This window comes from Pinus tabuliformis, chromosome 8 (assembly GCF_031772625.1).
Source record: "Pinus tabuliformis cultivar Carrire ecotype Pingquan chromosome 8, CPIR1, whole genome shotgun sequence".
Classification (NCBI taxonomy): domain Eukaryota; kingdom Viridiplantae; phylum Streptophyta; class Pinopsida; order Pinales; family Pinaceae; genus Pinus; species Pinus tabuliformis.
Window position 1 is genome coordinate 1,845,393,531 of NC_142294.1, and position 24,006 is coordinate 1,845,417,536.

General features: G+C 41.1%; 1 protein-coding gene across 3 annotated transcripts in view; it reads left to right on the forward strand.

Moving 5' to 3' along the window:
* The first annotated feature begins 627 nt into the window (after positions 1 to 627).
* LOC149243640 (protein CLT2, chloroplastic-like) overlaps positions 628 to 24,006 on the forward strand; it is a 128,078-nt gene continuing 104,699 nt past the window's right edge. For 2 of the 3 annotated variants that reach the window (XM_089374594.1, XM_089374593.1), the window contains exon 1: positions 628 to 1,006. In XM_089374594.1, the coding sequence (XP_089230720.1) occupies positions 693 to 1,006 (314 nt within the window). In that variant the 5' untranslated portion in view covers positions 628 to 692. Of the gene's footprint in view, positions 1,007 to 1,480; positions 1,667 to 24,006 lie in introns of all 3 variants that reach the window. The other variant, XM_089374595.1, reaches the window with a different exon arrangement.

Sequence of the window (24,006 nt, forward strand, 5' to 3'; positions counted from 1 at the left end):
AGACCGTAGAGAAAAAAAAGAAAGCTACAACACCAATCTCGCCAAGAAAGATGAGGAGCCAGATAATTAAAAACTAAGAAAATTATAGGCCCGATAGACCAATTTGGTCTCAGTGGACCCCATCATCATCATCATGATCACCACCTTTATGATTGTTGATTTTTTATTAATTTACGTTCAATATTTGCCCAATTTTTCATTATCACGATTTCCATCATCATCATCATCATCACCACCACCACCACCACCTTTATGATGGTTGACTTTTTATTAATTTCTTCTTCATCATCCTCACCACCATCATCACCACCTTTATGATGGTTGACTTTTTATTAATTTACGTTCTTTTTTCATTATCACGGTTTCCTTCTATCAGGCAGTATTACCAGTGGTTTCCTCAAATATCGTTAGTCTATATAAAACCATGGTGTTTGGATAGCGCCCGTAAGTGGATACAGTGATGGCACTCTCAATAAAAGTTGGGCTCCCTTCAGTTCCAACACTCAACCATCACAATTACAATTATAATTACAGAATATCTCCAGTTGCTTCTCTCAGAAGTTCTACATTGATGCATCATGATACGGCAACATCCCACAACTTCATTAAACCTGAGGGTTGCACTCTACCATCACAATTACAATTATAATTACAGAATATCTCCAGTTGCTTCTCTCAGAAGTTCTACATTGATGCATCATGATACGGCAACATCCCACAACTTCATTAAACCTGAGGGTTGTAGGTCTCCTGTACAGTGTCCTAACTACAGATGGCAAAGAAGAGAAGGTGGAAGCCTCGGAGTAGGACAAATTGTGGTGGTTACCAGAGCCAGCAGTGCCAGGATTGATGATGGTTCTTTATCATATTCACGGAAGAATTTGAAAACCGTCATTGCAGCTGCCCTTACAGTGGGTTTGGCTGTGGCCAACACAGTGCTGTACAAATTGGCCCTCGTGCCATTAAAGGAGTACCCATTCTTCCTTGCACAGCTCACTACTTTTGGGTATGCTCAATTTTTGATTTATTTTTAAAATTTGGAATGTTCAATTTTCACATCTAGTTGGTAATGATATACTCAATAGCTCTATTCAGTTTTTGAATCCAATTTTTTTCTTTTTCTTTATAAAGGTATGTAGATCCTAATATATATATGAATACATGCACAATTAAACATTTATGGGTTTGAAAATCTGGCACTGCCCTGAGATTGAATTTGCCAAAAAGGTGTACATGCATATTTTCTGATTTTGTATCCGCATTGTATTTCTGATTTCGGCCCTGATTAACAGTCTTTAGCCCTTTGCCGTGCTTTAGAGTTCTGCAAAATGTATATCTGCTATTAAACTTAAAGTTGTTATTCATACAGACATTTTCTTCTATGAAAAACAGTAGAAGAGACCATAGACTCTACATAGTGATAGTTTCTGGACAAACATAAATCAAATTTCTTATTTTATAACCATGATATGAAATGAAGGTGGACGGTGGAACTGCTGGAATTTTGTCCGCTTCTCGGGAAGCTTCCCATTACCAGTGCCTGACACCTTCCCGAATCCCAGCTTATGGAGGAGGTACACCATGCAAATTGTTTGTGCTGCAACTTGCCGTATGATCTCCAGATTTTGGAGCATTGCCCTCAATTGTGTAGAAAAAATTTGACAAGGTGACAGCCCTCACAGCTTCAAATTTTATTGCTTAAGTACCCACAGTCCCAAACTCCCAGGTCTGATATAAAACTTTTAAATACAATTTATTTGAAACATTGGCTGCCTCTACCATTTAGTCTTTCGCACAACTGATGAAGGAAATTTTATGAGCAAGCACACACACATTAAATAGACACAAGTACACAATTGTTTTTGGTCAACTAGACCCTGGAAAAACCCAGAAGGGGAATACCAGTACTGAAGGAGGATTTTATTTAGCTTCTAGAGAAATTTCTTACAACAGAAAATACACGAGATACAACTTATCTCTTCCCTTGAATTTTCAGAGGTCTCCTTTAACTGAGTTTTGGACTGATATTTTACTCCCACAGTGTGCTCTCCTTCAGTTAAATTTTCAGCCTCTTTCACTGCTCATTCAAAGCTGGAAATGACCCACAGAACAGTTACCAACTTCAGCTGGAAATACACACTTCTGAAGCAACTTACTCCTCCCTTAAACCATGCACTAAAGCACTGTTAAAACACAGGCCCATGAAACTTGCTGATTACACTCAGAACAAACCCAAAATACACACAGAACAGGCCCTAGAAACAGACCTTAGAAATTCACTGTACAGACCCGAAATTCTAGGCTTACGTTTGGCTGACTGAAGGAGTATTTTTTCTGCTGCCTGTACGCTGAATTTCAGACTTGGAACTTGCTTGTTCAACCCTCTAGAAGCCCTCGATTCATGTGCTGAAGATGGCACACTGTCTCCTAAATTTTCGAACCCTTCTCCTTGGCTTAAACTCGACCCTCAAGGAGATTGGAACTGCTGGTCTTAGGCCTTGCTCTTTGCTGTAAGGTTAAACACAAATCTCTCTTCCTCCTCTTTTGGCAGCCTCAAGCTTCCTTGGCTGGCTTAAGCTTCCCTTGCTGCTTCTCTGCCCTACGCTCTCCTCATTTCCTTTAGAGAAGAATACGTGCTGCTCTCCTCTTGCATACTCTAGCTTCCATCAAGCTATCCATGCAAAACACAGCCTGCCTCTGTAATGTTCCTGAGAAATTAGTCAACCAAGGACGAAGTAGCCTATCTCTCCCCGTAGGCTATAGTCCTCCATAAAAGGGAAAAAACCCCAAAATTCCCACTATTGGGCAAGTTTTGGGGTAGCTGGGTGAAGAAACCCAAAATTGGGTCTTGGAGTAAAGTTTACTCAACCACTTTAGATGAAGAGACCCCTCTAGGAAATCTATAAATATGAGAGGGATGAATTCATTTGGGATCATCATTGGATTGGATTATTATCTCTGTTTTTCTTTGAGCCTGAGGCTGTGAGGTTTTAAAAACCCCTGTTTTTCTTTGTCAATTTCGGTGGTGAAAGATTCCACCCTAGTTGACAATTTTTTATTTTATTCATTCTACACTGGGCACAAGAGTTCGATTTTGGGAAAGGAATGAAATCTGGATGGTTCTTGATTCTTGGCTGAGGACAATGAATTCTTTATAGATCGATCTCTATTTTTGGGCAGCAAAATACTGTGGTACGTTTTGACTTAGGAAACCCTTTGAAAAAAGGTAACGGAAACCTCTTCTGCTCTCTGTTTTGGGCACGAGGTTATCTTTTGAAGACAGTGAGTTTATTGGGTCAACGTCTTGTCCGAGCACGATAATCATCGAATCTTTGCAAGGACTCAACGTTCTGATTTGGGCACAGGATCTGAATTACAGACAACGGAGGTCCTAAACTCTTGATCTGGGTAGGGCTAAGGAATACAACTGGAAAAGTGGTCTCTGAAATAGCCGAGACTGTGGAAGACCGAAAGATAGGACCTGGTTCAGATTGGTTCTGAAAGCCATCGAAATATTGAATCAAATTGGGCCGAGTTCCAGAAGCCATCCAATTCGAACATTTCTTTTGTGATCAGATCATTTCAAGGACGACATCTCTGCAGTCATCAAGGCAGCCGAAGTCTCAAATTTACAGTCCGTTATGGTTTTCTGTTATCAACAGAGCTTGATAACAAGTGCGGTAGGCTGTAGCTGTAGAAATTTGGCCACCACATCAACATCTTCCTAGTCTCTCTGTTAGCGGATCCAAACCTGTAGTAGATAGTTCAAAAGTGCTAGAGACAGTTGGGGTTCTAAAACAGTAGCAGAGTAAACTAGTTTTGTTAGTTCGTAGCTGTAACAGAGATCGGTGTTTTTACTTGTGTAGAATTGTAATAGAATTAACAAGAGTTATGGTATGAGCATGTCGCATTGTGGAGTATTGAACAAATTGTGTTAGTTTAATAGGTGAATTGTTGCTCTAGTTTAATAGGTGAATTGTATTAACAGTTTGAAGATACTGTGACATGTTGCTCTGTTTTGTGCACCACTGGTTAACTGTTTGAATTAACTGTGTATTAAAAGTCTCTTGTGAAAATCCTAGTACAAAAAATTTACTCTAGAACACTACAGTGCTATCAGAGCAGAAATCCTGCTAGCCTGGATGGTGTTGGAAGATGGAACAATTGGGAACAATTTCGGGCGAGGAGGATGCAGAGTCTTGGAGGAAACTACAAGAGCAGCAAGCAGAAACGATGAAAGATTTGCAATATTGGAGCAGAAGGGTTTTTGAGGAATTGGAGAAGTTGGAGGCAAAGAATAAAAGGGATCAATTCTCCAAACCTAGTGATAAGAGCATGCTCCTTAGAAGCACTCAGTCGCTTGGGATGATTCAATCTTCAACACCAAAATTTGGCCAAAACACTGTTGTTTTTGAAAGCAACCTGTTCTCTAGCAGCACACCAACACTGTTATCAGAGAGTAAGCCAGCAAGCCTTGCGCAATCAACTCCTTCCCTGTTCAATGGCCTTCGATCACCAAATCCTGCCCAGACACACGGTGTATTTTCTTTTGTAAATTTTGGTCAGGCACAACCAGCTGGTTTTGGTGGTTTAGACGACGTATCAATTCCAGTTTTTGGGCAGGATACCCTTGGGCAACCGAGTCAGCAAAATATAATGACTGCCACAACCATGACTTTCAATGCTGATCAGAGGCTTCAGCTTGCTAAACAAAGTATAAGAAAAACTGAATCGAAAGGAAAAACGTGGACATGGCTGTCTCCCCCTAAAAAGATGGACAATCTTAGGACAATAGGCCTTGTGACTGAAGCATTTGAATCAGATAATCGGTCAATAGGTGATGAGCTTAGTATAAGGGGCATTAAAATTGATGATGGGATGCCCTCAGAAAATAAACTGCTTACAAAGGATGCAATGCCATGTCACCCAGTAAACAACAACAGTGTAAAGGAAATGAAAGGCATTTCTAATAATGTGGGTACAACACCAGACGTATTATCGCAACCTTGTAGAAGAGATGCTTTTACACAAGGTAATGAGAATGGTGATAATGATCAAGAGGCAAATATTGAGTCAGCCATGGGGAAGACAGGCGAGGGTGAAGATGTGGTTGATCGGGATTGTCAACCTGAAATTCCAAAAGAAACATATGGCACTGGGGCATCTGTCCAGGATACAATGGAGCTCAAAGCAAAGTAGGGTGCAAACAATGATGAAGCAGGGACACAAGATAAAAATTATGAAAGTCATGACATAACTACAGAAGATTCAGGAGTTGGTGATGATGAGAGTGACATCATTGAGGATCTGTCCATAGAGGATGCATACACTGGTCCTACAGGGGTGAAACGACAAGCAGAGGTAAAATTTATTTCTGAAGATACGGGAGTAAATGAGCCAGAACATTTTACAAGATTCATGGATATTATCAGGTCAGAAGCTGGGCAACCCATAAGAAAGGAACTTGCCAGGTCACTAGATAAGATAATGGCTCATGCATTTCCGCAGAAGCCTGATGATGCTAGGAATTCAGCTGGGATACCATCTGTAACAAGCAGCGGTGATACTTCAGTCTCAACAATAACGAATAATTTTGTTCGAGTACAATCTACCGTGAGCCAGACGCCAGATGCCTATTTCCAAAGAATTTCACCGGTGTCAACTTTGGTTACCGTTAATTTAATACCAGATTGGCTGTACAATAATTGTCCTGTACAAGACCGCATATTTGCAAGAAAAACTTCGGCGTAAATCACATGTAGACATACATTTGTCGACGCGTTTCGAACCAACTAGTGTGCTTCATCGTCATCGTGAGGACAAGTTCAAGAAACAGATCCAGCTTAGCATGATAAATACTCTGAGCAGAGTCTCCAACAGCTAGATTGACTAACAGCTAATATTGACCTTAGGAGCCAGGTCAAATTATTATTTATTAATTTAATATTATTATTATTTTTCTATGGAAATAAGTTAAATTAGTTAAAATGGTTGGTTTTAAAAAAGAATTTATTTATAAAAATTAATATATAATAAAATTATAATATTAGGTTATTAAAAGTTAGGATTAATAATTTCAATGGTTGGTTTTAAAAAGAAAATTTATTTATTTATTCAAATTATTTAATAATTAATATTGGTATTATACATATACATATATATATATATATTTTAATTAAAATCATAATATTAGGTTGACGAGTATTTTTATTCAATAATGGTTAGTTTATTTTTATGGAAATTAATTAAAATAAAAATAAAATAATTTTAAGGTTAAAGATGTAATTATTTATTTATTTAAATTATTTATTAACAATTATATATATATATATATATATATATATATATATATATATATATATATTATATAATAAATGTTATAAAATTAGGTTATTAAGGTAAAAGTTAGGATAATAAGTCAAATAATTTTAATGGTTAGATTAAAAAGACAATTTATTTATTTATTTAAATTAATTTAATAATTATTATTAAAATTATATATATATATATTAATCATAGGTAGAGAAAGATATTAATTAATTAATTTTTTATTTTTTATTTTATTATTATTATTATTATTTTTTAATAATTTATTTATTAATAATCGAATATATATATAATTTAAAAAAATAATTAAAAAAAAAGTAAGGCTAGTTTAAAAAGGTAATTTATTTATTTAATAAAATTAAATATTGATAATTATATATACTATAAAACTATGATGTCATGCACAAAAACTCAGCTTGGAACAGGTGAAAGAAAGCCAGAGGCTTGTCAAGTATCTAAGGCATGATAAAGAAGGATACAATCCTCAAATAAAGAAGGCACTTCTGGTGCACTTTCCGAATTTATTTTGGTTCAAGAAATTGACTCATGATGAAGTAGTCATTGCTATGCAAATTTTGGTTCTTCCTATGTTGATCCATGCCTCTCAAAATGGTCAAAATGGGCATGTTGTTGATCCGTAAATTATAAAAACTACTGTTGAAAAGATGCTTGATCCATCTGAAAAGGTAAGCACATAATACAGTGAGCCCTTAAGGGCAGAGTTTTTACAGCTAGCAATGCTCTTGCTCAAGTATCTCCTTAATGATCATGTGGAGCCATTAGATAAATAATTTTTACAGAAGGTCCTTTTAAATCTTTGTGGACACAGTGCTACACAAACATGTCTAATTCAACTTTTGCTAGATATGGTGAGGCCAGAACTGAGGTATTAGTAGAATATTCAGATGAGGCTACATCTCAGAGGCTCTATGGTTGTCAATGGAATGTAGTTTATACTTGGTCACGATTATCAAATGGATTTCCACCTCTTGTTTCTCGTCAAGTACTGGAAATTTTGACATACTTAGCGAGTTGCGACAAATCGTTAATCTGTTGCAAATCTTCTAGTTTATATGGAACCATGTTCAACACTGGAGTCATCATGTAGGACAATTTTAGAGTTGAAGAAAGCTAAAGGGAAAGAAAAGTTACTTGAAAAAAAGAGCTTCTCACGGAAAGGAGAAAATACCTCTGGTTGTGCTTCTAAAACTTCTTAATGAGCCACGTGTCTTACGTAGCAGTAGTCACTTGGAGCAGGTTATGGATCTTCTCAATGTGGTTCTCAAGAATATTGAACTCAAGGCTGAATCGCAATCTTCATATGGAGAGGATGTTTTGAATATGGGGAAAGAAACTCAAGCTATGCCTGAAATGATGTCTAACGTGGCTTTAAATACTGAAAGGGATGAATGTTCTACAACCAGACCTGAGACTGAGATGCACCAGAGTGATGAGGAAACTTAAACAAATGGTGTTTCTGAGGCTTCTATTTATGGTGTCAACAAGGCTACACATCCACATGACATCTTTTCACATCTTTCTGAGCCAGAGTTACAAAACATATGTAAACTTCTAGCAAAAGAGGGATTGTCAGATAAGGTGTATCCACTTGCAGCAGAAATTCTGAAGAAGCTGGCCAGTATGACATCTCTTCATAGTAAACACTTGATTTCTGAACCAATAAAATTCGCTGGTGGTTTAAGTGATGCTGCTGTGTGTGAACTAATAACTCTAACAAACACTGAGATGTTGGGATTAAGTTCACACTCCACGGCTGGAGAAGCGATTTTGAGAATACTAAAAGCATTGACTACATTGGTTTAAGATATTAGTGATGGATTAGATAGCCATAAAACTCAAAGGTATGATAGGGGACAAGTGGAACTGTTTCAGAAACATCTTACAATGGTTACTGCTCATCAGATTTCAGTTGAGACTAGCACAACTAATTCAATGGCAAGCTTTGCAGTTTCTGTTATAAAAACACTAGTAGAGGGATAAAAGAGTTTTATTGATTCCTTTCTGCCACCCTTGATTCATGCTCTTCCCATGAATAAAGATGAAACTGAAGTTGCAAAAATAAAGGCAGTAGGGGCAAGAAGGAAATCCCCTTCTTTATCCATTAGAGAAGGAATTAATAATCATCAAAAAGTCATCAAATTGTAGAAGTCAAAATACCAATATATGGAAGATATCAGAAAATGCCTCTAGTACATCAAAGAAGGGAAATGAAGTGGGCAACAACAGGATTTGTCATTGCTTGAGGACAAGCAATGTCAGGAGGGGGACTGTAATGTTCCTGAGAAATTAGTCAACCAAGGACGAAGTAGTCTATTGATCCCCGTAGGCTATAGTCCTTCATAAAAGGAAAAACCCCCAAAATTCCCACTATTGGGCAAGTTTTGGGGCAGCTGGGCGAAGAAACCCAAAATTGGGGCTTGGAGTAACGTTTACTCAATCACTTTAGAAGAAGAGACCCCTCTAGGAAAACTATAAATAGAGGGGTGAATTTATTAGGGATCATCATTGGATTGGATTATTATCTCTGTTTTTCTTTGCGTCTGAGGCTTTGAGGGTTTTAAGACCCCTGTTTTTCTTTGTCAATTTCAGTGGTGAAAGATTCCACCCTAGTTGACAATTTTCTATTTTCTTCATTTTGCACTGGGCACAGTAGTTCGATTTTGGGAAAGGAATGGAATCTGGATGGTTCTTGATTCTTGGCTAAGGATAGCGAATTCTTTATAGATTGATCTCTATTTTTGGGCAGCGAAATACTGTGGTACGTTTTAACTCAGGAAACCCTTTGAAAAAGGGTAGTGGAGACCTCTTCCGCTCTCTGTTTTGGGCACGAGGTTATCTTTTGAAGACAACGAGTTTATTGGGTCAATGTCTTGTTCGGGCACGATAGTCAGCGAATCTTTCCAAGGACTCAACATTCTGATTTGGGTATAGGATCTGAATTACAGTCAACGAAGGTCCTAAACTCTTGATCTGGGTAGGGTTAAGGAATACAGCTAGAAAAGTGGTCTCTGAAGTAGTCGAGATTGTGGAAGACCTAAAGACAGGACCTGGCTTCAGTGCGGTTTTGAAAGCCATTGAATTATTGAATCAGACCAGGCTGAGTTCCAAAAGCCATCCAATCCGAACATGTATTTTGTGATTTGATCGTTTCAAGGACGACATCTCTGTAGTCATCAAGGCAATCAAAGGCTCAAATTTACAGTGCGTTAGGGTTTTCTGGTACCAACAGAGCTTGATAACAAGTGCGGTAGGTGTAGAATTTTTTGCCACCATGTCAACGCCTTCCTAGTCTCCCCGACAATGGATCCAAACCTGTAGCAGACAATTCAAAATTGCTAGAGACAGTTCGTGTTCTAAAACAATAGTGGAGTAAACAATTATTTGTTAGTTCGTAGCTGTAACAGAGATCAGTGCTTTTACTTGTGTAGAATGGTATTAGAATTAACAAGAATTATGGTATGAGCATGCGACATTGTGGAGTATTGAACAAATTGTGTTGGTTTAATTTGTGAATTGTTGTTAGCAAGGACAAATACATTATTTTGGTTATATTAACAGTTTGAAGATACTGTGACATATTTCTCTGTTTTGTGCACCACTGGTTAACTTTTTGAATTAACTGTGTATTAAAAGTCTCTTGTGAAAACCGTAGTACAACAAAATTGCCCTAGAACACTACAACCTCCTACCTCTGAAACTTGTCCTCCTCTTGTCTCATACGCTCTCCTCTTTTCCCTTGAGAAGAATAATGAGGAATTATCTTTTCCTTTTTCCTTTTGTCTTCGTTTAGTGAGGAGAACCCTAAACCTAATGATCAAGGGATGAGATTAAAACTCAGCCCATGAGAACAATGGTTGAGATCAAGTCCCCTACTTGACCCCTTTCTCATGTTGACCCCCCTCACTTAAAACACTTCCTAGTACCTTTTAATGTCTTAATAACATGGTCATTTTTTCTCTCATAAAGTGACTTTTAAAGTATCAAAGTCATTTTAATAACATAAAGTGAGCTTAGTACTTTACACATAAAGTCACTTTAATACACTTGACTTTAATAAATTAAAATAGAAGGTACACGACTCATAAAAAGTACTTTATGTGAAAATTCTTTGAAATGCAACAATTGGAAATATTTCTCCTAACTGTAAATTTAATTATGCAGTTTATTTTGTTTACGAGAAAATAAGGAAATATTCACACTACAATTTCTTCACCAATTTAAATACTGCGAAAGCAAAAACAAGAACTAGGAAATGCTAGCACACACAAAAAAATTATGACACCGTTATTTTGGACAAAGAGTCCTTGGAAAAAAACCCAATGTGGTAAAACCGGTTGCAGTAGTTGAGGGTTTATATTATTATCTGTAGCAAAAATTGTGAGTACAATAAAATGTCGCCAAACTGGTGATTCTATCCAGAGAAATATGGCAAAAATATACTGAGGGATTTTACCCTCACTCCAAGCAATTCCGACACTTGAATGCCTCTGAAAAGCTAGCCGTCCAAACCCTCTGCATAGGCCCTACGTCACCCTTGCGCAGACCCTCAGATGCTCAACCCAACATTGCTGCCAATCAAGTCGTTCTGTGAGTTGCTGACTGGGAAAATGCTTCTTTGGTACTTTGGAAAATCTTCTCGGCAATTGGAACTGAAAATATCCTTCCCTTCAGCCAAATCGAACTTCTTTCTTGAGGCTCTGTGCAGCCTCCTGGAGATAAATTTCGACCTTTTCTTTTTGACTCTCTGTTGTGAAAATTCCAATACGGAACCCTATTGCAGCAATTGGAAATTATTATCCTAATTGTTAATTTTATTTAACAATTTATTTGCTGTTTGCTATGGCAAATACTGAATAAATCACACTGCAACCTTCACAAATAAAATATTGCAGAAGAAAATAAAATGCTGGAAGCTGAGAAATGCTAGCACACATTAAAATAACACAATTATTTTTAGACAAAAGTCCCCAGAAAAACCCAACTTGGGAAAACTGGTGCAACAACTGAGGGTTTTATTATTATGCAGCAGTGAGAAATCTGAGTACAACTGGATGCCGAAATTTGGCAATCATATAGAGTAAAATACTGGAAAAAGATCTAGTGAGGAATTTCCCTGAAATTTGGCAATCATACAGAGTAAAATACTGGAAAAAATCTAGTGAGGAATTTTCCTCACCCCACAGGCAAACTCTTGGTATGACTTTGCCTTCAGAAATTCGGCCCTTTGACCCTCTGGGTCAACCTCTGCGCAGCCTGCTAGATGTCTAGCCTCAGATTGGTCTTCGATGAAGTCGTTTTGCCTTCTATTGATTGGAAAGATGCTTCTTCGGCATTCTGGGACTCCTTCCTGGCCTCTGGAACTAAAGATGTCTCTCACTCTCAGCAAATCGATCTTGCCTTTGGAAGTTGCTGCGATACCCCAGTGTCAGCCTCTCTGTGGCTCTTCTGCCTCTCTGCAAATGCACTCGCTGGATCTGGAATGCCTCCTCAAGCCTCACTGTCTTTGCCTCTCTCACACTTCTTCGATCTCTAGCAGTGAGAAATCTGAGTACAACTGGATGCCTAAATTTGGCAATCCTACAGAGTAAAATACTGGCAAAAATCTAGTGAGGAATTTTCCTCACCTCACAGGCAAATTCTTGGCATGACTTGCCTTCAGAAATTCGGCCCTCTGACCCTTTGTGTCAACCTCTGCGCAGCCTGTTGGATATCTAGCCTTAGATTGGTGTTTGATGAAGTCGTTCTGCCTTCTGCCGACTGGAATGATGCTTCTCCGACATTCTGGGACTCCTTCCCGGCCTCTGGAACTGAAGACGTCTCTCCTTCTCAGCAAATCGATCTTGCCTTTGGAGGCTGCTGCGCTACCCCAGCGTCAGCCTCTCTGTGGCTCTTCTGCCTCTTTGCAAATGCACTCGCTGGATTTGGAATGCCTCCTCTAGCCTCACTGTCTCTGCCTTTCTCACACTGCTTTGATCTCTAGCTGTCTCTCTGGCAACTGATTGCTGCTACTCTGGAAATTGATCTACCAAGAAATCGAACTTCTCAAGTGTCTCAAGTGATTTGTCCATCACCACATCGATCTCCTCTTATATTCGTCTGTTGGAGCACCACCGACCAATATTAAAACATAATCGATGGCTAGGATCATCTATGGTCGATCCATGTGAGTTTCTAGATGATTCTCGCCTTGACCTAATTAATACTGATTAATTAACCATATTCCCTAAGTTTAGACTTAGGAAATATTTAAAAACTAGTTAATAATCTAATTAAGTCATTTCTAGGCCGAATTTCCAGAAACGATGCTACAAACACTAACACTCCCTCTTAGCAAGGAATGTGTTCTAGTGCTACACACCCTGCGACAACACTGTCTTTGCATCATCTCCTGTCACGCTGTTGATGTTTGGCTGCTGCTGCCCATCAACTACTGTGCAACTTTGATATACACTGCATTTGTGCTGCTATTGACCCTGCTGTACTGTTGGCAACACTGCATCTGTACTGCAACTCCCTCTCATCCGTTGCTGCTGCAACTGGAACATCTGCAACTGAAAAGCATCCAAAATACTGAATCAATTGTGATCAGTATGATGCGTCTGTCTCCCGAGTCTTTGACTGCTACTGGCATATGCACTGTCACTGAAGAATCTACACTGCTGCTAACTCTACACTGTGCCATCTACACTGCTGCCAACTCTGCACTGCGCTTCCTAGAATCTGGCTGCTACTAGTCTGCAAATGTCACTCTGGTACTGACTGCATCAACTGACACTGATTTATTCTGCTACTGAATACTGTGGGCCCCCGTAGCTTGGTAATGATCGATGAGGTGGGCTCCTCAAGGATCCTGCCCATCTGTAGCACGTTGGGGCTACAACACCAAGTCACCCCACCTCACTCCTGGAGGTATATCGACAAACATAGCTAAGTCTTCCTCCAGCCTGGAGGAAATCTTATCTATCTCTTCTGAAGCTGCCTGCTGGTCCTGCTTCTCCACCTTGTCCTTTTTGAGAGGACACTGGGTACTGTAGTGATCGAGCTCACCACACTTGAAGCACTTGACCTTTGACAGGTCCTTCTTCTTCTTTCTCTGCTCCATTTGTCCCTGACTGGGACCCTTTGATGCGAGGGCCACATTCTCCTCCTCCTTCACCTGCTTCCGTCTGCCTGCTGCTGCCATTGATGGAGCTCTTTAGAAGAGCTCGCCTTAATTCCTCCTGTTGCAAGTCAACCCACATCTTGTCCCACTCTGGTAACTTGTCTCTGCCCAATATGCTTTGGACAAAGACTTGCCAGTCCTCGGAGACACTATTGAGTGCTAATCTAACAAGCTCTGTAGGTTGAGGCACTGCCCCAACAACTGACAATTGGTCCCATACCTCCTGAATCCTGGTGAGGAAGGGGTCTATGCCTTCCCCCTTATGCATCCGGATGAGCCTCAACTTCTCCTTGAGGTACATCTTCGCTACTCAAAAGTACCTTGATATAGCGTGGCGAGATCATCCCACATTTGCTTGGCAGTATCTTTGCTAGCTATATGCAAGACTATATGATCCCGACTCTGTCTAGGATCAACCGCTTCGCCCGCGCCATCTCCTTCTTGTACTCTTTCAACTGATCTGCATCCATGGAAATTGCCACCATTGCATCAATATAGGCTTTCAGGCCATATTCATCTAGAAGGAAGGACATCCTTGCCTTCCAGATGATGTAGTTGTAAGCTCCATCCAACCTGTCTTGATCATGAAGCCCAGTAGTGGCCATCTCAACGAACTGTCAAAAACTTCCTCTTTCCTTTTGCTCAGTCGCTGCTCTACTATTAGCACTCCCTTCTGGAGTGAGAAGATCTGCTCACAATGACTGCCGATCTGCAAGGAAAAATCAAACTTCTTGAGACTAGAAGTTTCTCGAGGAAAATTTTTCCTCTGTGTGTGTTCTCTCTTCCACCCCAACGCTGGCCCTGCTCTAGCCAACTGCTGTAAAAACCACTGCATCCAGCTAGAGATTTGCTCAACGAAAAAATATGAGCTGCTCTCTCTGCATCTGGAATGACTCGACGATCCGGATTTAAACAAGAACGCAACAAATTACAAAGATAACCATAAACACAAAGATGTAGGGGAAATAATACTTCATTTCATTAATGCAAAATACTGAAATATGCTTACAAACAATAATGGAAATAAACCAGCTAGGGCGATGGTAGCTTATCTCTGAGAAGAGATGTGGCGGCTACATGCCTCTGAACTGTGTTACAATGAGGCTCGAAGGCCTATTTATTGTCGAGAAACAATGGAAAACCCTAAACATCCAAAAACCTAACCCTAGAAAGATGAAATGCCAAACTGTGGGCCCCGTTTGGGTAAATTGGCACATCAACTTCCTAGGGTCGTAACTTTGGCATATGATCTCCGTTTGACGCGCACAATATCTTGTTAGAAAGATCTATCCGAGAACTACAACTTTGGGAAGAACAACATGGGTCCATGGACCCATGTTTTCCCAAAAAACATCGTTTAGGGCCTCAAAACAGCTTTGGAAGTTCAGGACCCGAAAAACTGCTAAAAATAGTAAACTGTGCTACAATTAAGGAAACTGAAAAGCTGAAAGAAACAATGGTGGGGGTCTAAGTGGACTTGGCAAGTGGCCACCAATATGCACCTGGATCATTCCTCCCCCCTTAGGAAGCAATGGTCCCCATTGCGTTGAGTTCCTCCATGAGATGAGGAAACTTCTGCTGAACTTGGTCCCTGGTGAGCCACTGGCCCTGGTGAAGGAGTTGGCCTGCTTTGACAACTCGATACAGTTGGATATTCTGTTGGCGAGTGTGCTTGATCTGTGTGTCCATGATCCGATTAGTTGCAGCTTGTTCCATCAATCTGGATTTAACTTTGTGGGTGTGAGCTGTTTTGCAATGTCGGGTGTGTCTAGTAATGGTGGAAAGTATGGCCGAAGGCGATCCACATTGAACACTGGGTGCAGGCCAAGGAATGGGGGAACGCTGAGCTCAAATGCATTGTCTCCCACAACCTTGGTAATGGTGTAATGACTATATCGAAGTGGTCGCAGTTTCCGATAGGCTCCGGTAAGGCGTTCCTTTTGCAAATGCAACCAGACTTTGTCGCCCACCTGAAACTTGTGTGGCACCCGATGTTGATCATGTCGCTGCTTGTGCTTGGCATTTGATTTCTCCAGAATGTCATGGACCTGCTGGCGAATATGTTGGATGTGCTCAATGAAGCTGGTTCCCTTATCTGTTTCGGACTGGACATGAGCCGAATTTGCCTGAGTAGCTGCAAATGGCATGGCCACATCAATGGGAGATAGTGGTTGGAATCCCAAGCCCACCTGGAAAGGGCTATGGCCAGTTGAGCTGTGAAGAGCTCGGTTGTAGCTGTGCTGAACATAGGGGAGGCTCTCGTCCCATGTGCATGGATGCTTTGAGTTGTACATGCGCAGAATGTGTACGATCATCCTGTTGACAACCTCTGTCTAGCCATCAGTATGAGGATGGAAGGTTGTGGACTTAGTGAGTTTGGTGTCTAGCATTGACCAGAGATTGGACCAAAATGTACTGAGGAACCTGCTGTCCCGATCTGAGATGATAGACTGTGGGATCCCAAAGTGTACCCACACTTGTTCAAAGAAGAGTTTAGCAGTGGCTTCTGTTGTGATATTCTTCTTGTAGGTTGCCATAATGGCCATCTTCGAGAACCTATTGACGACCACAAAAACACAGTCGTTTCCATGCTTAGTGGAAGGAAGGCTTGACATGTAATCCATGGAGATGGATTCCCAAGGTCGATTAGGGGTATGCAGCGGGGTATAGAGGCCTTGGTTCTTGATGGTCGGTTTGGCAATGGCGTAGGCAGTGCATGATCTGATGTACTTTCCGACATCCTGTCAAAGATTTGGCCAATAGAAATACTTCTGCAGCACTGCCACTGTTTTCTCGACCCCGAAATGCCCAGCAGCCCGATTGTAGTGTGCTTCCCAAATCATCTTGGCACGCTCACTTGAAGGAACACAAAGGTGACCCAAGTGGCATAACAGGGCATCCTGGAGGTGAAAATCTGGAACATGCTGACCCTCCAAGAGTGTCTGGTATGTGCGGCCGAATTCTGGGTTGCTTTTGTAGAGAAGTGGCCAATTAGAAGTCTCGTGCCCACAAGAGTTGAGCACGGTGGTTAACGCCATGATCGGTGGTTGACTGAGGCAATCTGCAACATTGTTGGTGTTGCCCTTTTTATACTTGATATTCAAATGGAACTGTTGCAGGTATGTGGACCACTTCTGATGGCGATCATTCTGCAATTTCCCTTGGGTCTGTATGAACTCTGGGGTTCGTGGTCTGTGTGGATGACCGTTTCCTTCCCCAAAATGTAATGCTTCCATTGTCGGCAGGCCTGCATAATGGAATACATCTTTTTGTCATAAGTGGGATACTTCCGGACTGTGTCTCACTGTGATATGCCACTGGATGCCCGTGTTGAGTAAGGACTGCCCCAATAGCATAGTCAGAGGCATCTGTCTCGACCTCAAATGGTTATTGCAAGTCTGGTAATGCGAGCACTGGTGCCGTGCAGAGGGGATCTTTCAACTCTGTGAATGCCTTCTGTTGAGATTCAGACCAAAAGAATTTTGCTTTTGCTCCTCCCTTGGTGACTTGACTCAAGGGCCAAGTGATATGAGAAAATCCCAACACAAACCTGCGGTAGAAGTTGGCAAGACCTGGAAAGCTGCGGAACTCTGTCAGAGTGGTTGGAGATGGCCAATCCCGAATGACTTGGATCTTGGCTGGATCCACGTGCACCCCTTGTTCATCAATAATGTATCCCAGATATTGAACTTGGGTCATGCCAAAAGTGCATTTCTCCAAATTGGCACATAACTTGTGTTGCCACAGTGTTTGGAGAACCTGTCGGATGTGGTGGAGGTGCTCTTCCCAACTCTGGTTGAAGATCAGGATGTCATCCAAGTATACCACTACAAATGAGTTGGTGAATGGGCACAAGATGTCATCCACTAGCCTCATGAAGGTTGCAGGAGCATTTGTCAATCCGAAAAGCATAACCAACCATTCGAAAAGGCCCTCCTTGGCTTTGAAGGCGGTCTTCCACACATCGGAGGGTTCGATTGGTACCTGGTGTTATCCTGACTTCAGATCGATCTTGCTGAAATATTTTGCCCCCTTCAGTTGGTCCAAGAGATCATCTATCCGCGGGATCACGTACCTATTACAGAAAGTGATCTTGTTCAGAGCCCGATAGTCAATACAGAGTCTCCAAGTCCCATCCTTCTTCTGTACCAACACGATCGGGCTCCCACAGGGCGATGAACTTGGACGGATGTGACCTTTCTGCAGGAACTCCTGAATCTGCCTCTTGATTTCATTGTTCTCCAGAACGGAGCGCTGATAGATTGGTCCATTGGGTAGCGGCGTACCTTGGGTCAGATCGATGGAGTGCTTGACCTGACAGTGCAGAGGAACCCCTGCGGGGGTGGTGAAGATGTCCTCGTACTCCTCCACGACCTTGTCCATTTGTAGTTGTCATGCGGAGGGGCCTTTTCTGGAGGTTGTGGCCACCGTCTTCTTCTTTCCTTGAGGGCGTATCATCAGGAAAACAAATTTCCCGGTTTTGGAAATGAGCTTACTGCATTGTTTTGTAGTAACCAAAAAGATGGCGGTAGGTGGTGCTACCTCTGCTATCCTGTACAACTTATTTCCCAAAGTAACAATAACACCACGGGGCCTTGATTCATACACAACATGTCGCTTCCATAAGTATGGTTGTCCTAGTAATACATCACAAACTTCAAGGGGAGCAATGTCACACAATACCTCATCCGTGAAGGGCTTGATGTTGTATGGAAGGCGACACTGCTGGCTCACGCGAACATTCCGTCCTTGGTGAAGCCACCCGATGGTGTACGGTTGTGGATGTGCTGTGGTCGGTAAGCCCAACCGCTTCACGACCTCTGCCGAAATGAGGTTCTTTTGGCTCCTGCTGTCGACAATGAACTGTAGCAGGGAGTCCTTTACCCACATCTGGGAGTGGAAGAGACGCTCCTCCTCCTTTGGATCTTCGGGTTCCTCCTTCTGTATCTTCGTGGTGGCACCGGTGTCGTTGGGCTCTGCATCAATAATCTGCTTCCCTTTGTCATTCTCCTTGTCGGGTTCTGACTTAGAGTCGGAACATGCACTTGATTTTGAAACCTTTAGCTCGGCCACCAATGATTGCTTGGCCCGACACTCACTTGTGTTGTGAGTGGAGCTTTTATGGAACTCACACCACTTTCCCGTGTCCTTTTTCGGCTTCATGGCGCAGTTCTTTGCTTGCAGCTTTGGCAGGTTGTCTTGGGCTGTCTTGCCTTGTCTTTGCCCTTTGTTCTGCGGTTTGGGGGCATCTTTCCCTTGCTTTGGATTCGTAGATTCAAAGTACCGCTTCTTCTGTTTAAACTTTTGCTCGACCTTGACGGCATATCGGTATGCCGTGCCGAGCGAGGGGATGTTTAGGAATTCTATTTCTTCCTGGATGTACTTGTGCAGGCAACCGTGGTATTTGAGTACCAAATGCTACTCCGAATCCTTGATATCCAAACTTTGTGCGAAGGGTATGGAAAATATTGGTAAACTCCGGCATGTCTTGGTCCCTCCCCTGCCGCAGTGTGGTCCACTTTATGTATTGATCCTCATAGCTTCCGACAGGGTAATACTACTTCTTGATGGCATCCTTGAATGAATCCCAAGTGGGTGTGGCTGAAAATAGTGAGCCTGTAATTTCATCCTTCTGCTCGCAGTAGGTTTCCCACCAGTCCTTGACGTGGGGGGCTGCTTTGAGAAGAGCGAAAATAATCTTTTCCCGACTGGAAAAATCATGAACAAAAAAATAACCCTCTAGCAGATTTAACCATTTATCGATGGCATCTGCGTTTATTTGACCCTCGAATATGGGGATTTCAAAATTAACTTGTACCTTAAGCGGTGTGGCGTTTCCAGAGTAGCTATTGGAAGCCGATGCGTCGCCCCTGGGTAGCCGCTGAAGGATCTGGGCAAAGCTGTCCATCATCGCATTCCTTTGTTGCTCGAGGGCTTCTTCGAGCAAGATTTTGATAGAATCTCCTGCCCCCTGATCTTTCTTTTCATTCGCCATGGGAGGCTGTCGGGATTTGCGAGGCTGGTCTTGCAAAGGTTCAACCAGTTCAAGCCCTAACTCCTTATATCCCGACCTTGTTGGGGACATGCAAAGAAAAACAGAGAAAAAACAGACCGCTCTGATACCACTGCTCCGGATTTAAACAGGAACGCAACAAATTACAGAGATAACCATAAACACAGAGATGCAGCAGAAATAATACTTCATTTCATTAATGTAAAATACTGAAATATGTTTACAAACAACAATGGAAATAAACCAGCTAGGGCGATGGTAGCTTATCTCTGAGAAGAGATGTGGCGGGTACATGCCTCTGAACTGTGTTACAATGAGGCTCGAAGGCTTATTTATTGTTGAGAAACAATGAAAAACTCTAAACATCCAAAAACCTAACTCTAGAAGATGAAACGCCAAACTGTGGGCCCTGTTTGGGTAAATTGGTACATCAACTTCCCGGGGTTGTAACTTTGGCGTATGATCTCCGTTTGATGTGCACAATATCTCGTTAGAAAGATTTATCCGAGAACTACAACTTTGGGAAGAGCAACATCGGTCCATGGACCCATGTTGCTCCCAGTTTTCCCAAAAAACGTCATTTAGGGCCTCAAAACGGCTCCGGAAGTTCAAGACCCGAAAAACTGCTAAAAATAGTAAACTATGCTACAATTAAGGAAACTGAAAAGCTGAAAGAAACAATGGTGGGGGTCCAAGTGGACTTGGCAGGTGGCCACCAATATCCACCTGGATCACTCGATCTGGAAGGATCAAATCTTTTTGCCCCTCTCAAAAAAATCGGTCTTCCTCAAGCAATTCAGCCTCTTTGGCAAAAGACTACACTGCCCTTGTGAATTTCGGCCCGCTGGCCACATTGAGCAACGAAATTCCTTCTTTTCGCCTCTGAGCTCTCCGACTGATGAACTGCACTTTGATACCATGTGAAAATTCCACTACGAAACCCTAATGCAGCAACTGGAAATTATTCTCCTAATTGTTAATTTTATTTAACAATTTATTTGCTGTTTGCTACGGCAAATATTGAATAAATCACACTGCAACTTTCACAAATAAAATATTGCGGAAGAAAATAAAACGTTGAAAGCTGAGAAATGCTAGCTCACACATAAAAATAACACAATTATTTTTGGACAAAAGTCCCCGGGAAAACCCAACTTGGGAAAACCGGTGCAACAGCTGAGGATTTTATTATTATGTAGCAGTGAGAAATCTGAGTACAACTGGATGTCGAAATCTAGAAATACTACAAAGAAAAATACTGGCAAAAATCTAGTGAGGGATTTTCCTCACCCCACAGGCAAACTCCTGGCACGACTTGCCTTCAGAAATTCGGCCCTCTAAGCCTCTGCATCAGCCTCTGCGTTGCTCTATGCAACCTGTTGGATGTCTAGCCTCAGACTGGTCTCTGATGAAGTCATTCTACCTTCTGCTGACTGGAAAGATGCTTCTCCGACACTTTGGGACTCCTTCCCTGCCTTTGGAACTGAAGACAGGTCTCCCTCCCAGCAAATCGATCTTGCCTCTGGAGCAATGTTGCACAATCCTTTCGCCCCCCAAGGATCCAAGGTCAGAACTGTGTCTTATACGAATCCTTGGCCGATCCTCCGGCGGAATAGCGGATCTGAAATTCAGATTCGTGGAGGTTCGGGCATGGATCCGCGCGGATCCAGAGGGAGATGGGTAGTTCCATGGGGTTCTATTTTTTTTTAATTTTTTTCTTTGACTTAAGTTGGCTTGAGTCTTCGACACTCCCAAGGTGCTCCCTTGATGCTCCTTGGATGCTTCCTAGATGCTCCCTCATGGTAATGTTAAATTCTTAAAGTAAAAGGGACATTCTCCTTTATCTTTCATTTTCATCTTTTTACTTAAACTACTTAAGGATGTTTGAGAGTGGTTCCAGCCTCAACAGATTTCATATGGAGAAAATAGAGTTTCATATCCTAATTAAAATTCAACAATCTTAACAGTTTTCAGAATTTCAGGATCAAAGAGATTGTGGCATTTCATTAGATTATATCATGTATGAGGGTATGTGATTGGCATTTAATCAAGAGCACCAAGCCCTATATGTGCTCATGTACCCTAGTGTTGGTGGTGTTAATTGTTGAACTCCTTTATCACGGCCTTAGCCAAAAATTACCTTTCAATCAAGTCAAAATCGTTGATCAAGCATGTTAAGCCTTTTCCACCATATTTTAAGGCTTGGATTAGGTAGTTTGATCAAAATTGGCAATGTTGACTAATATCCCTAAGCAATCGAGGTAGAGGCAAGGGCGAGACAGGAGGAGAAGGATCTAGATTCTAGATGGTTGATGCTCGAATAATTAATCATTGATATACAATGGATGCCATATCTATCTTGATTTATAATATGTGTGTTTTCATATCTTCTACAACTAATTTGGTATTTTGGATGTTTTTTATGCAAAAAAATACAATATATATATAGTAGACGCTTCTGAGACGCTTCGCTTCCGAGATTTTTAGGAAATGACGCTTCTGCATATCCGCTTCCAATGGGGATATTACAATGTGCTCCAATGAATGCTATAACAACCAACACATGTGGATTTACAATGTGCTCCAATGAATGCTCTAACAACCAACACATGTGGATGTCGAGTGGTCAAAATGTAGCAATAATTTTCACGTGATAGATTTCAGTACTATCATAACTAGGTCAACTTTTGCCCGGTTTTCTATTATAACCCCATTTTGGAAATCCTTTGGCCATTTTGCATCTAATGGCATTTATCTAGCAGAAATTTGCAAACTTTGTCAAAAGATAACTGCGCCTGAAGTTGGCCTTCCTAAAAAAATGTGCTTGAACCACCTCATTAACCTCAAAAAATGGTCCATGTGGCACATGATGATGATGTGGAGTCCCTATCATCGTCCAATACACTGTCTCGGATCCCAATGCAGTGACATGGATCTCAATGCAATGTCAAAGGTCCCAAGAACAATGGCACAAATCCCAATGCCGATTAATTTTTCTTTATGTATGTACATGGACCCCATTGTAGCATCGTGGATCCCAATGCAATGTTAAGGATCCTCGAGCAAGTGCACGAATCTTAAGGCATGGTACATGGATCCCAAGGTGTAGATGCCATCCCTAATACATGTACATGGATCCCAATGCAAGGCACCAACTTATAATGGTGTGTCTAATCCCTTTATAGGTCATTTGGTGATGCACATGTGTAATTCCCTCTAGCAACATTATAACATAAGCTAATTTTAATATTTGCTTAAATTTACCATAGGAGGACAACCTTTACCCTTATTACATGTGCCAAATCCTAAGACTAGAGGCGTTTCCTAGATCACTAAGTTAGAGGTAGGTAAATATGATGGATAACTTGTGGAAAGGGAAGGAGAAACATCATGTGTTGACCCTCAAAGCCATATGCGATGATGTAAATGTCTTTTATCTTGTTCGACTAGCTTTCAAGAGTTAGGAGTCTTCATTATTTACACACGTAAGCCTTTCACCTCAACATTTTGTTCTACTACTACATTTTGTAGTTTCTTTCTTTGATTTCTTAGTCCTCTTTTAGATATGCTTTATTTAGCATAGGACTTATAGGTAGGGGCCTTTTAATGAGGCGACATAGCTCTAGTGTTACTTATTTTTAAGTTTTAAGTTTTATTTGCTTTTCACCTCTAGCCTTTTTGGCTTTATTTGACTTGGGCTTTTACATGTGTCTTCATTTGTTTAGCTAGATTTCATTAAATGACATTTGACAAGTCAACCATGAGTAGGAATGATTTTTTATGAATGGAATGGAAATAAAAAGGGGAAAAATGGAAAGTGTTAAGTATGTTTAGGATATGAAGTACTCTACCTCAACCAAATCCCTAGTAGTATGACTTGACCAAAGATTTGATAGTACTTAAGGGAATATTATGTCTCCCATGGTTTGATGAGGCAAAATAATCAAATCATTATTGTTATGAAGTGTTAAGAATAAAGATCACACTTTAGTGTTTACCACTTCCACAACCAGCCTAGAAGTTATAACACCATGTCTAAGTAAGAAACACATACACAAGAACACAACACAGTAGCTGAAGTGAGTACTGTAAACAAAAGTACGATGACCATGTGCAATGAGGCATAGTATGTCTAAGTAAGAAACACATACACAAGAACACAACACAGTAGCTGAAGTGAGTACTGTAAACAAAAGTACCATGACCATGTGCAATGAGGCATAGTATACCATCTGCTCGTGCATGTATCATTTGAGTTGTTAGAAAAAGGAGTTGTACACCATAGTTGAGGCATCTGATAAAACTGAGTGATGTGAGGCAAGATCATCATATATTTGAAGAAGAAATTGGAAGAACAAGTCTGAGTTGGAGGATATGAGCAAGAGAGTTCATGCAACCAACAACACCACACCAATGAGAGGGTGGCTCTAAAATTGCTTATCATTGAGTGGGAAACAGGTTCAATATCATAAAATGGAAAATA